This window comes from Anolis carolinensis, chromosome 6 (assembly GCF_035594765.1).
Source record: "Anolis carolinensis isolate JA03-04 chromosome 6, rAnoCar3.1.pri, whole genome shotgun sequence".
Classification (NCBI taxonomy): Eukaryota; Metazoa; Chordata; class Lepidosauria; order Squamata; family Dactyloidae; genus Anolis; species Anolis carolinensis.
Window position 1 is genome coordinate 38,828,410 of NC_085846.1, and position 13,140 is coordinate 38,841,549.

The following is a 13,140-nucleotide window of genomic DNA, read 5'->3' on the forward strand; positions in this document are numbered from 1 at the left end:
AGAACCTGAGGCACTCCACTTCAGACCTCCTTCCAGATCGCTAATCAGTAATAGATCCATCTGAAAGTATCCCTATCTATTCCATAGAGAGAACTTAATTTAACTAATTTGGGAGAATTTAATTAAATTAATTTGTTAATCAAAGCATCACGGGGAACATATCAAATACTTGGCTGAAATCCAGATAGATGCATCCCCAACATCTACTAAACAAGTGATCCAATTATATTCTGGGGTGGTCATGCAACAAAATACAACAAAATACACAAAACAATGATACTTTCATTGACCAACCAAAATATACATCATGCAAGTTTCAAAGTTTCACTAGATAAAATACAGTTATTTTCATTTTCATCGTAAGGACTAGAAATATTTGTGGAAATTAAATGTGGAATTCTCAAGAATTCCAGGTTCATCGTCTCTCTATACCCTCAACCCTATCTCTGTGAATTGTACTCTGTGTCCCTTCTGAGGATTGATTACAATAACCTTCTGTGCCTCTTTTTCTCTTCCAGGCTTTTGAAGACATCTACATTGAGCGACGGCCAGTAATCCGTACCATCTTGGAGTATGCTGACAAAGTCTTCTCATATGTTTTTGTTATTGAGATGTTGCTGAAATGGGTAGCGTATGGATTCAAGGTCTACTTCACCAATGCCTGGTGCTGGCTTGACTTCCTCATTGTTGATGTAAGTTGTGGCTTCCAGGAGCAAGTTGTTTTGGAAGGAATCCCTTTTAGCATTCTATCTTATAAATATCAACTGAATGTGCACAGAATCAGCTACCAAACATGCTCCTTGTCCGGGATGCTTAAGGACTTTTGAGAAAGATCTGTGAACCACATCGAGGTCTTTTCACACTGCACAGTTTTAGCACTATATTTAACCCCCCATGGCATCTACTTACTAAAAGCTGAAATTTGCATTTAGGGAGGGGATTTTAGAATTCTCAGCCAATAAGTTCTTCTAATGTCTCCCCTAACTACAGATACAAGCATTCAATAGCATGCATCCTGTAGCAGTTAAAATGGCATCATAGCATTGTAACTGCACAGTGTGAATGGGCCCAAAAATGGGGGTATAAATGGAGGATAAATAGAGTAAGATAAAGAATATCATGTTTTCTCCTATTATTTCTGTTAATTTGTTACTAAATGTTTTGTTTTCCCCACCAGGTCTCCCTCATTAGTCTGACAGCAAACTGGATGGGCTATTCAGAATTAGGACCCATCAAATCTCTAAGGACACTCAGAGCACTGAGACCTCTTCGAGCCTTGTCCAGATTTGAAGGCATGAGGGTATGTTTTCTTTGGTGTCAAGTGAAGAAGTTCCCCTTTTTACACAGGCAAAATTATTTATGTTTTAAATTATTAATTGAACCATATCCATGGATTCTGCATAGATGAATTCAACTATCCAAGTATCCATGGCTTGAAAATATCCCTTTCACCCACAAAAAGCAGACCTTGATTTTGCCATTTTATATATGTGCATAATGTGACTTGATCGTTCATGGATTTTGATATCCATGGGGGTCTTGGAATCAAACTACAGTGAATACTAAGAGTCTAGCATACCATCATTATACACAATGTTTTTATGTCACTCTTTCTCCAAGTAACTTTTATGACACCACACACAAGGCTGTTCCATTTTCTTCAAACAATATGTCCTAAGAGAGTAGTGACTAGTCCAAGATTTTATGGCCAAAGATGAATTTTATGAAACTTCAGTGCAAGTGTTTGCTGCTTTATGGACATGTAGGCAGTGAGTTTATCCGTCACTCGAATAAATCTCAAACTATTCAGTTTCTGGATTTTGTGCCTATAATGCCTTATAACAATTGTTCCTATTTCTGCATTTAGTGATGGCTTAAATGCACTAGAGGTTTTGTCTGTTCTTTGAGATGTGGTTACTATGTTGTGATGGGATTCCCTTCCCTAGAATCATAGAATTGTAGAGTTGGAAGAGACCTCATGGGCCATCCAGTCCAACCCTCTGCAAGAAGCAGGAAAATCTCATTCAAAGCACCCCCGACAGATAGCCATTCAGCCTCTGCATAAAAACCTCCAAAGAAGGAGCCTCCACCACACTCAGGGGCAGAGAGTTCCACTGCCGAACAGCCCTCACAGTGAGGAAGATCTTCCTAATGTTCAGGTGGAATCTCCTTTCCTGTAGTTTGAAGCCATTGTTCCGTGTCCTAGTCTACAGGGCAGCAGCAAACAAGCTTTCTCCCTCTTCCCTATGACTTCCCTCACATATTTGTAAATGGCTATCATGTCTCCTCTCAGCCTTTTCATCTGCTTGTTCTCCAGACCCTTAATCATTTTAGTCACCCTCCTCTGAATGCTTTCCAGCTTGTCAACATCTCCTTTCAACTGCGGTACCCAGAATTGGACACAGTATTCCAGGTGTGGTCTGACCAAGGTGGAATAGAGGGGTAGCATGTCTTTCCTGGATCTAGACGCTATACTCCTATTTATGCAGGTCAAAATCCCATAGGCTTTTTTGCCGCTGCATCACATTGTAGGCTCATGTTTACCTTGTTGTCTACGAGGACTCCAAGGTCTTTTTCACACGTACTGCTGTCGAGCCAGGCGTCCCCCATTCTGTATCTTTGCATTCCATTTTTTTGCCTAAGTGAGGTATCTTGCATTTGTCCCTGTTGAACTTCATTTTGTTAGTTTCGGCCCATCTCTAATCTGTCAAAATCATTTTGAATTATGCTCCTGTCTTCTGGAGTGTTAGCTATCCCTCCCAATTTGGTGTACTCTGCAAACTTGATGATCATGCCTTCTAACCCTTCGTCTAAGTCGTTAATAAAGATGTTGAACAGAACCGGGCCCAGGACGGAACCCTGTGGCACTCCACTCATGACTTCTTTCCAAGATGAAGAAGACGCATTAGTGAGCACCCTTTGGGTTCGTTCACTTAACCAATTACAGATCCACCTAAACGTAGTTTTGCCTAGCCCACATTTGACTAGTTTGTTTGCCAGAAGGTCGTGGGAGACCTTGTCGAATGCCTTACTGAAATCCAGATAGGCTACATCCACAGCGTTCCCCGCATCTACCCAGCTTGTAACTCTATCGAAAAAAGAGATCAGATTAGTCTGGCATGATTTGTTTTTGGTAAATCCGTGTTGACTATTAGCAATGACCGCATTTGTTTCTAAGTGTTTGCAGACCACTTCCTTAATGATCTTTTCCAGAATCTTACCTGGTATCGACGTGAGTCTAACAGGACGGTAATTGTTTGGGTCGTCCTTTTTTCCCTTCTTGAAAATAGGGACCACATTTGCCCTCCTCCAATCTGCTGGGACTTTTTCCAAATTGACTTTTTAAATGAACTATATCTAGAGCTTATTTTTGAAATAGGACTGATATTTCGAGCATCCTCAGGAATGCTGAAAAATCATGATAGGTCTTATTTTTGAGGAAGGTCTTATTTTGGGGGAAACGGGGTAGCACTATATTCCAAAAGAGTAAAATTTTAAAAAAAAATGTGAATGGAGGGCAGCAGAGAGGAAATATTTAACCTGGTAACTGGACATGAGGGAAAGAAAATTAGTGGTGAACCTCCAGGGCAAAGTTTGCACCCTCACGCAATAAATCATCAGTGGAATCAGCCAGAAGGAAGTGAGATAATGAATATAAATATGAGCATGAATACCTTACTGCGACAAGAAAAAAAAACACTGACCTAGGTTTTAAAAGTTGGGACTAATTCAAGAAATTCACAAGAATTAGTGAAGAGGTGAAGTACAATATAAGGATTTTTAAAAATCCTAGTAAATACAAGTAAAATTTGCCTCAAATGTATAAGCTTGGATGAACCTAATCTCATTTCCCTTTATGGAACGGAACGGAAAGCAAAATTCTGCAGTCAGCCCTGATGAATCTTATTTCTTAGTAAAAGCTATTCAGTGGAAACTATTTATAGCAGTGTCTTTCATCTGAAAATCATCAGATATTGTTGGAATACAGTTCCCAGAATCCCCAGCCATAATGGACAATAACCACAGCTTCTGCAAATTGTAGTAGAGCAACGACATGAAGCCCAAGCAGTCCATTGTGAATCTTAAGTCTAGTTTTTAGTCAGCATTTGTTGGGGGAGAAGGTTTAAAAATCACTTTTGTTAAATCCCAAACATGTTTTCCTTCTGGCTGCTAGGTGGTTGTAAATGCCCTCCTAGGGGCCATCCCATCCATCATGAACGTCCTCTTGGTCTGCCTGATTTTCTGGCTCATCTTCAGCATCATGGGGGTCAACCTCTTTGCCGGGAAGTATTATCGTTGTGTCAATACTACCACGGGAGAGCTCTTTGAAATCAGTGAAATTAACAACAAGAGCGACTGTATGAACCTCATTAATATTGAAAATGCCACAGACGTTCGGTGGCTCAACGTCAAGGTCAATTTTGACAACGTGGGCCTGGGTTATCTCTCACTTTTGCAAGTGGTAAGCATGCCTGCTTTCACTTCTGTTCTGAGACTTTGAAATGCCACTACTTTGGGATGACAATTTAATTCCCCAGACCACAATGGAAATTCTCTTCATTGTTGTCTCAAAAACTTACTTTTCAGAACTCTTGTTGGGGAATGAAGTTTTCTGGAACCTTGTGCTTGAATTTTGTGGAATCTCTCTGTATCTGCTTCCACCTCACTTCTGCACCCCAGTGCCATGATGAATCTGTGTCTTTTTTCCTTGTAGGCTACCTTCAAGGGCTGGATGGACATCATGTATGCAGCCGTTGATTCCCGTGAGGTAATATGGACATGGGAAGCTGATTTGCATGTCATGTAGTCCTCTTATAGATGCGACTAGCTTTGGTCTGCAAGGACATAGGAGTGGGAATGCTGGGCACAAGTAAAGAGCTTCTTCTCAACCCCTTCTTTGCCACCCCAGGTGGAGGAACAACCACAATATGAAATCAATCTCTACATGTATATCTACTTTGTCGTCTTTATAATCTTTGGGGCTTTCTTCACCCTCAATCTGTTTATTGGTGTCATCATTGACAACTTCAACCAGCAGAAGAAAAAGATAAGTGTCTCTTATTTATCATTTATTCCTTTTGAAGATGCGTAGCCCATCTTTTGATGAAACCATTTTCCCAACTGCTTGTAATTAATGATAAAAAAAACCAAACATCTACTTCACCAAGGATCCCTTAGTTCTCTAGGTGATGGGTAGGGCTAGTGCAGGCTTCTCTTTGCAGTCTAGATAGATGTTTACTTTGTTCTTTGTGACACAGAACCAGAGAAGCAGGTCAGGAAATGGACCAGGCTGGTTTTGACTTTGGCATGCAATTCTGTACAAGTTGCAGACGTTGTTAACTTTGGCCTCATAGCTAGTATGCTTTCCTTGAGTTCTGAAATCCACCTACTAAGGAAGCAGATGCTATTGGAGTTGGAGCGCTTCTTAGGAGGCTTTCAAAATTTGAACTGGGACCACTGTGGGAACCAAAGAATTAAAGCACCTTATATGCCCCATGCCTAGGTCTTGATTCAGACAGCTCAGTTATTCGGGAAAGAAAAAAACTACATCTCAATGGGAAAGCACACGGTTAATGTAATATATAATTTGTCTCCCAGCTGAGGAAACATATATGGTGCCCCCACAGATTAGGATAACAAGAATTTACCAAGCACTCATTGGAAAGGAATTTGATGCTTCTGCTGTTAAGTGACAGAATGCAAACCACAAAGGAAATTAAACACACACATGCACAAGCCAGATGGTTGCTAACCACAGATGCAGGGTGAATTGATTCTCTAGAAAAGATAAAGATAATCCACACTGCTGAATTATAGCAGTTTGACATAACTATGGAGTCCAAGCATTTGTAATTTCTTGTGACACCAGAACTCTCTGAGGGTAAATATATCGTGAGACTACAAATCCCAGAAACCCATAGCACTGTCACATAGCAATTAATGTATTGTCAAACTGCAGTAGTTCTGTAATGTAAATATGCTGGTGACCAAAAAAAGCTACCATAACTGAGCTTCAGAAATGCGCAATCATATGTGCTCAAATTAAGCCTGTAGGGGAAAGAAAGGATTGTGGAGGTTTTGCATAACTCTTGGATATTACAATTAAGAAGTTTCAACCCAAGTCTAATAATTCAGAAGTTTAAATCCAAGTCTAATAATTATGATTCCCTTTTTTACTTTGGAGGAAAGGACATTTTTATGACAGAAGAGCAAAAGAAATACTACAATGCTATGAAGAAATTGGGTTCAAAAAAACCAGTGAAGCCCATCCCAAGGCCCCAGGTATGCCATTCTTGAGGCTCAACTTCCAGGTGCATGAAAAAATTTCCATCTCCCACACATTTTGTCTCTGTTTATATATAAACTGTGAATGGGGCCCTTTCATAGCACACAGTTACACCACAATTCCAACTTAATTCACATGACTCTACCCTAAGAGACCTGGGACTTGCTGTACCCCTAAAAACTAAAGAAAATGTACTTGGACTCCATTAAGTTCCTCCTCATAGCCTCCTAGCACGAGGAAACTGAGGTTATTTTGATTTACTTTGTTTTTACCGGGGGTGTCATTTGGACACTCCCGGTAAAAATCCAGACAGGTCTCACGTTTTGGGACTGTCTGGATGGGCCCATACTCCCACAGCACTGTTCCTCAAACATTAGGAACTTGTGTTGCCGAAGGCTTTCATAGCCGGGATCACAGGGTTGTTGTATGTTTTCCGGGCTGTATGCCCATGTTCTCGAAGTATTCTCTCCTGATGTTTCGCCCACATTTATGGCAGGCATCCTCAGAGGTTGTGAGGTATAGCCAAATTGTGAGATGCCTGCCATAGATGTGGGCGAAACATCATGAGAGAATACTTCGGGAACATGGTCATACAGCCCGGAAAACATACAACAACATTAGGAACTGTTCTCACATACCCAAAGTCAGGGGAGAGTCTGAATTCTGTGTCACAATTTGAGCTTTCTCCCGACTTTGGGTAATGCAGGACAAGGCTGCGTTAAGGTGGCCTTGCTCACATTATTCTGGATCAGTGTTTGGCCACCATGGAGCTGATCTGTCTCTACCCCAACTTATGTGGTCAGTGCAGATATGGCCTCAAAGACAGTTACATGCCTAAAGTCACCCAAAAACATTTATGTCTGGATAAAGTTAGATTGCAAATAGTCCCATCCTGCCATCCACACTCTGATTATGGTAGTTATGCCACATTAGTTCTTCTTAAAACTCAAGAAATGTAGATTCAGTGAGAGTATTTCATTTGTTTCTGTACAAGATGATTTAAAATTACCCCATTACTTCACCCATCTGAACAGTCTGTAAGCATTTTTTCCATTTCTTTTTTTTCTCCCGCTGTTGTTTGTCTTTGTCCATTTGTCTTGTCCTCTGTTTCTTTCACACCCCCACACATGCCTTCCATGTTATTAAAGAACAAATATCAAGGAATGATCTTTGACTTTGTGACCCAACAAGCCTTTGATATAGTCATTATGATCCTCATTTGTCTTAACATGGTGACAATGATGGTGGAAACAGATGACCAAAGCCAAACCAAAATAGACATCCTCTTCCAAATCAACCTGATCTTCATAGTCATCTTCACAACTGAATGTTTCCTCAAAATGATTGCCCTGCGGTATTACTTCTTCACTGTTGGCTGGAACATCTTTGACTTTGTTGTAGTCATTCTTTCCATTGCAGGTAAGAAAAATATGAGACAAATTCAGCACTTGAAAGTCTTGATCTTTTTTTAGAATCTTGGACCCAAAAGTAAATATAGTTAGAAGTATTAAAATGAAGACTGATTTGTAGTGGAGAAAATGTAGAAGCATATTCACTGTGTTCACTTTAAAGGTATAATTTCACTCTGACCAACCTAATTTTGCAGCTAACCAAAATGTTTCAGTGAAGAAAAGCCCATAGAACAAGGGTGAGCAAAGAGTGGCCACAAGTCTTATGTGCCACAAGGCCATTTTTGTGGTCTCCAGGGCATTCCAGAGGGTAAAACATGCTCCAAAATGTGCTATTAGAGTGAAGGAAATATTCTTATTTTGTACAATGATAATGAAATTGTGAGTAGTCTGTTAATAATATTTAAAGTCTGCATTTCAGTGCTTGGGGGGAAAGGGTTCTGGACATGATTTAATGACTTACTGGTTTTCTTTCAGGACTTGTCCTCTCAGACCTCATTGAGAAGTACTTTGTGTCACCCACCCTCTTCAGGGTGATCCGTCTGGCTCGAATTGGGCGTGTTCTCCGACTGATCCGAGGAGCCAAAGGCATCCGGACGCTTCTCTTTGCCTTGATGATGTCCCTGCCGGCACTTTTCAACATTGGCCTACTCCTCTTCCTGGTCATGTTCATTTTTTCGATTTTTGGGATGTCGAACTTTGCTTATGTGAAAAAGGAATCTGGTATTGATGACATGTTTAATTTTGAGACATTTGGCAACAGCATCATCTGCCTTTTCATGATCACCACATCCGCTGGTTGGGATGGCTTACTGAACCCCATTCTGAACAGCGCTCCCCCAGACTGTGATCCTGATCTGGAGAACCCTGGCAGTGACGTGAAGGGGAATTGTGGCAACCCTGGTGTGGGCATCTGCTTTTTCTGCACCTACATCATTGTCTCCTTCTTGATTGTGGTCAACATGTACATTGCTATCATCCTGGAGAACTTCAATGTAGCCACAGAGGAGAGCAGTGAACCTCTCTGTGAAGATGACTTTGAAATGTTCTACGAGACATGGGAGAAGTTTGATCCTGATGCCACACAGTTTATTGATTATAGCATTCTCTCTGAATTTGCAGACACGTTGCAAGAGCCACTGCGAATTGCTAAACCCAATAAGATCAAGTTGGTCACCTTGGACTTGCCCATGGTTCCTGGGGATAAGATACATTGTCTGGACATCCTTTTTGCACTTACCAAAGAAGTATTGGGGGACTCTGGGGAAATGGACGCCCTAAAGGAATCAATGGAGGAGAAATTTATGGCTGCCAACCCCTCAAAAGTGTCCTATGAGCCAATTACCACCACACTGAAAAGGAAACATGAGGAAGTATGTGCCACCAAAATCCAACGGGCATTCCGAAGGTATCTACTAAGACGATCAGTGAAACAGGCCTCATATGTGTACAGACATAGCCAAGATGAGGATACACTAGCAGAAGGAGCTCCAGAGAAAGAAGGGTTGATTGCAAACAGAATAAATACACTGTATGGATCTTCAGAGATGCAAATGGAAAATGAAATATCTCCAGAAGCATCTCCACCTATTGAACTTGAGCCAATCCCCAGTCCAGAGAACACACAAGATACTGGTGAAACTAAAGAGAAAGAGGAGGAACCTGAAAAAACAACAGAAGATGCTTCCAGTAAAACTCAAGAGCCGAAAGCCACCAAACGTGGTGTAAAAGAGTCATTTGTATAATACAGAGCATTTCTGGCCAACAATAAATTGGCTCTGGTTCCAAAAAGACTTATTTTACAACTCTCTCACAAGGGCCCTTCCATATTTTCTGCTATCAGGAGCTATGTTCTCTTAAACAGAGTTGAGGGATTCAGATAAACATCTTAACTTTGGAAGTAGAGCCTATTCTGGTTTCTACTTTTCTAATTCACCACAATGCCGAAAGAAATTTTTAAAATGAGGTGAATATGAATTATCTCTATTGCTGGTGACAAAAAAGGAGTTTTAGTTTAATTTTAGCTGATTCTTAGCATGTTCCTGGGCCACTTCTGAGGTTAATTCTTCCCTATTAGAGTTTGAAGAAGTTTAGGAAGAAGATAAAGAAGAGAAGGAAATGGCCATGGATGTGAGTCTTGATCACTGCTGTGAGTCTTGATCAGAGCCAAGCTAATATATGGAAACGGGAGATTATGTCAGAGGAACACAACTGGAGTTGTGTACTTTATACAATTAAAGAACAATCATTCACCCACAAAAGCCTGGATTTTATGACCTGAATCAATTATGCAATTTTCCTGTGGCTGCATATCTTACCTAATTTATTCTGCTAGCCATGGGGAACTCTGAAGCCTTGCCACCGTATAACTGGTAATTGTGTGCTAAAAGTGACTGCAATACGCACCACTTCTAAGATTTCTTCAGTTCCTACAAACTTTTGAATATCTCAATTTATCAAAGAAAGCTCAAGTTCTAAAGTCACTGAATTTAGTGCCCAATCCTCATGTCTGTTGTTTTGCAGAAAGTGCACTCGATCGTGGAAAGCAGAATATTCAGAAATCTATTAGTGACATACTTTGAAATATGATCAAAATTTCATCTTCAGCCATTTTCTTTCCATTTCCTATCTGTGTCTTGAAGACACTAGCAGTGAAAATTGCCGCCTACATTGCTCCCCAGATATTAGGAGCTGGATACATCTGATTTTTACTGGTAACGGACTGATGTGCTTTGGCTTAGGAATCTTTCCAGCATGTAAAAGCAAGGTGAAAGTTAATAATGAAATAACGGAATGTTTTTCTGAACATAAATCTGCAAAGTCTTAAAAATTTGGTTTGGCTTTTCCCTTTGGGGTCTTTGAATGGTCTTAAACAATTTTTGTTAGACATGGTTTAAAGTACAATTAAGTCTTAACCATTTGCACTCTATTAAAAGATTCTTTTAAAGAAAAAATCAAAAGCAACAAACTAATCAGTTCTCAGGGTTTATTGTCAGCTTTGAAATGTTTCCAAGTTAATTCTCAATTCTGTCGAATATCTATAAATACAAACTGCACATTTCTGTATCTGCCACATTGCCGTTTTCTTCTTTAAAAGTACATCACAGCTATGGTTTAGAATACTGTATGTGCTGTTCTCGTCTCCCACAGTCCAGAAATCTCTCACTTTGTTTTGCCCTCCTTTCCTGCCATACAATGGGCAGGGATGGTATAGAAGTCTGGACTTCACACATTTCTTTTACACAATTAGTGAACTATATAATTCCCATGCTGGTCTGGTGCATTACAAAATCAGAAAGGTAGGAACTGCCATCGGTATATTCCAATAAGATAGTTCATTTTTCTTAATATGACTCCATGTTGCTGAAAGTACAAACAGCTCAGTTGTAGCAGTACAAGAAATTTGCCCTACTGAAATAAATAGTTTCTGTGCAAAAGCAAGGGATTCTTATGCAACCTTCATTTGTTTCAGCTGTAGTTGTACAAGATGTTCTTGTACTGCTGCAACTGAGCTGTTTGTGCTCTCAGCCGCGTGGAGTCAAATTAAGAAAAATAATGGATAAACACAATGTTTTAAAACAGAATGTCTTCCAATTTTAACAAGGGCTTTGACTTCTTTGGCCTGTTTATCCCACCCTACCTTTGAGATAGCTGTGATTGCCTACTCTATAACACACACACACACTTTTATTTATTAGTGTGTGTATGTGTGTGTGTATATATATATATACACACACAAAATCATGCAAATCGGCTATTCCTACCAGCCCCTAGAGAAGGTTTCCTGAGCAACTGCAAATGAAACCAGCATGTGGCAAGTTTTCTTGGAGATGGACACTCCAAACGACACTGGATATGGATTTGTCCTTGTAAGAGCAAAGGATCTGTCCTGGTGTTGCTGAACTGCTTCCCTAGATAAGTAATGTGTGTCCATAATTAAATATGCATGATTAGAGTGGTCATGTCCTGTTTTATCCATATCTAAAACTCAAGAGGTGTTGGTTGGGCTCATTTCTACTGGAACCCACTATACACAACAATGCTTCTCTGGCCCAGTTGTGACATCACTGAACCACATCCTCTCCTTGTGACATCAGAAAACGACTTGCATTCCTTCCCCAGAGCAGATGGTAAAAATTGGATTAGATTTAATTGTAGAAGGTGATATATATACTACCATTTTGTTAAACTTGCAAAATGCCTGAAACATGGAAGGAAGGGAAAACAAGAAAATCAGAATTGGACTGAGATGGAATTATGCATGTCATTCAAAGAGTAGACCAGAGGGAGATTGAGCTTGCTCTTTGAAAGAAGAATATATAGATTGCAGTTAGTATGTATATTACATACTTGAAATATGGTTCACAAACCAATAACACATAGAAAACTTTATAGGCTTCCTTTTATGAGAGTATACTTGTACTATCTATCCATTAAATTGACATGAGCTTCCTATTATCACCCCACACAGCTGGTTTGTGTGCATTCAGTGTAAGTTATTTCTCTTTCTCTTTTCCTCTCAGAAAACTGTTTTTGCTCATTAGTTGCATTTACAAAATGAGGAACCCTGTCTTTGTTACTTAATTGACAATCCTTGAGCTGATCCCATACATCAAAAACAGTCTCAAAGCCAACAAGGGAGAATATAGACCCTTCCAGATGATGCTACACTACTCCCACCATTCTTCACCTATCTGGTTGTTATTTAGGACTGATGGGGATTGGAGTACCACACATTCTGGAGGAATGCACTTTGTCCATCTCTGGCCTACAAGCTCATATTCTGTAATTCAAGTCTTAATCCATACAAAATCCAACCATACCCATAGTTCAAATTATAGTTTAAAAAAATCAGATTAAAAATAATGTGGAGTCTGAATATTTGCAAGCAGAACGTGCTATGCTTACCTGTGAAAACTGGATTGTTTTGCACAAGTTTTAAAGAATTGATAAGAAAATGCTGCTAATGAGTATATATTTCCAGTTATGTCACTCAACAAATAAACATTTCTAAAAAAATAATGAGGTAAAAAGGGGGGAAGCATTTTCTACTCTCAGTTTCTTCAAACAGAGATTACAGTTCTTCAGCAGAGGGGTGTGTGTGTTGGGTAGTTTTCTGGGATGTTATTCAGCACCTTATTGTTGGGAATGCTTCTCTTTACAAGTGGGTTTTTTTTTCCAATTGTCAGTCCAGTTGGAATATCTCAGTTTTCAAGGTCTCCTGGGGCAGGGGACCCATCCAGTAAATGTATCATTTGAGACAGGGTTTCCAATTGTGTTTACACGTGAACAGCTGTGGGAAGAGAGCTGCTCTGTTTCAAATGGACTGTGTTGCTTGTACATATGTGATCTTCTGTACTGAGAACAACTCTAATTTTATTAGATTGTGCAATGTTTTCTTTGTACATTTCTTAAAATAAAATCTGTAAATGAGCAATTATTACA

The 13,140-nt window shown here is 39.8% G+C and overlaps 1 protein-coding gene across 2 annotated transcripts in view; it reads left to right on the forward strand.

Moving 5' to 3' along the window:
* Positions 1-13,140, forward strand: part of scn4a (sodium voltage-gated channel alpha subunit 4) — a 101,398-nt gene extending 88,258 nt beyond the window's left edge. The window contains exons 19-26 of one of the 2 annotated variants that reach the window (XM_008113208.3): positions 519-692; positions 1,178-1,300; positions 4,175-4,462; positions 4,715-4,768; positions 4,910-5,047; positions 6,178-6,282; positions 7,435-7,705; positions 8,173-13,140. In XM_008113208.3, the coding sequence (XP_008111415.1) occupies positions 519-692; positions 1,178-1,300; positions 4,175-4,462; positions 4,715-4,768; positions 4,910-5,047; positions 6,178-6,282; positions 7,435-7,705; positions 8,173-9,440 (2,421 nt within the window). In that variant the 3' untranslated portion in view covers positions 9,441-13,140. Of the gene's footprint in view, positions 1-518; positions 693-1,177; positions 1,301-4,174; positions 4,463-4,714; positions 4,769-4,909; positions 5,048-6,177; positions 6,283-7,434; positions 7,706-8,172 lie in introns of those variants that run through there. The other variant, XM_062984366.1, reaches the window with a different exon arrangement.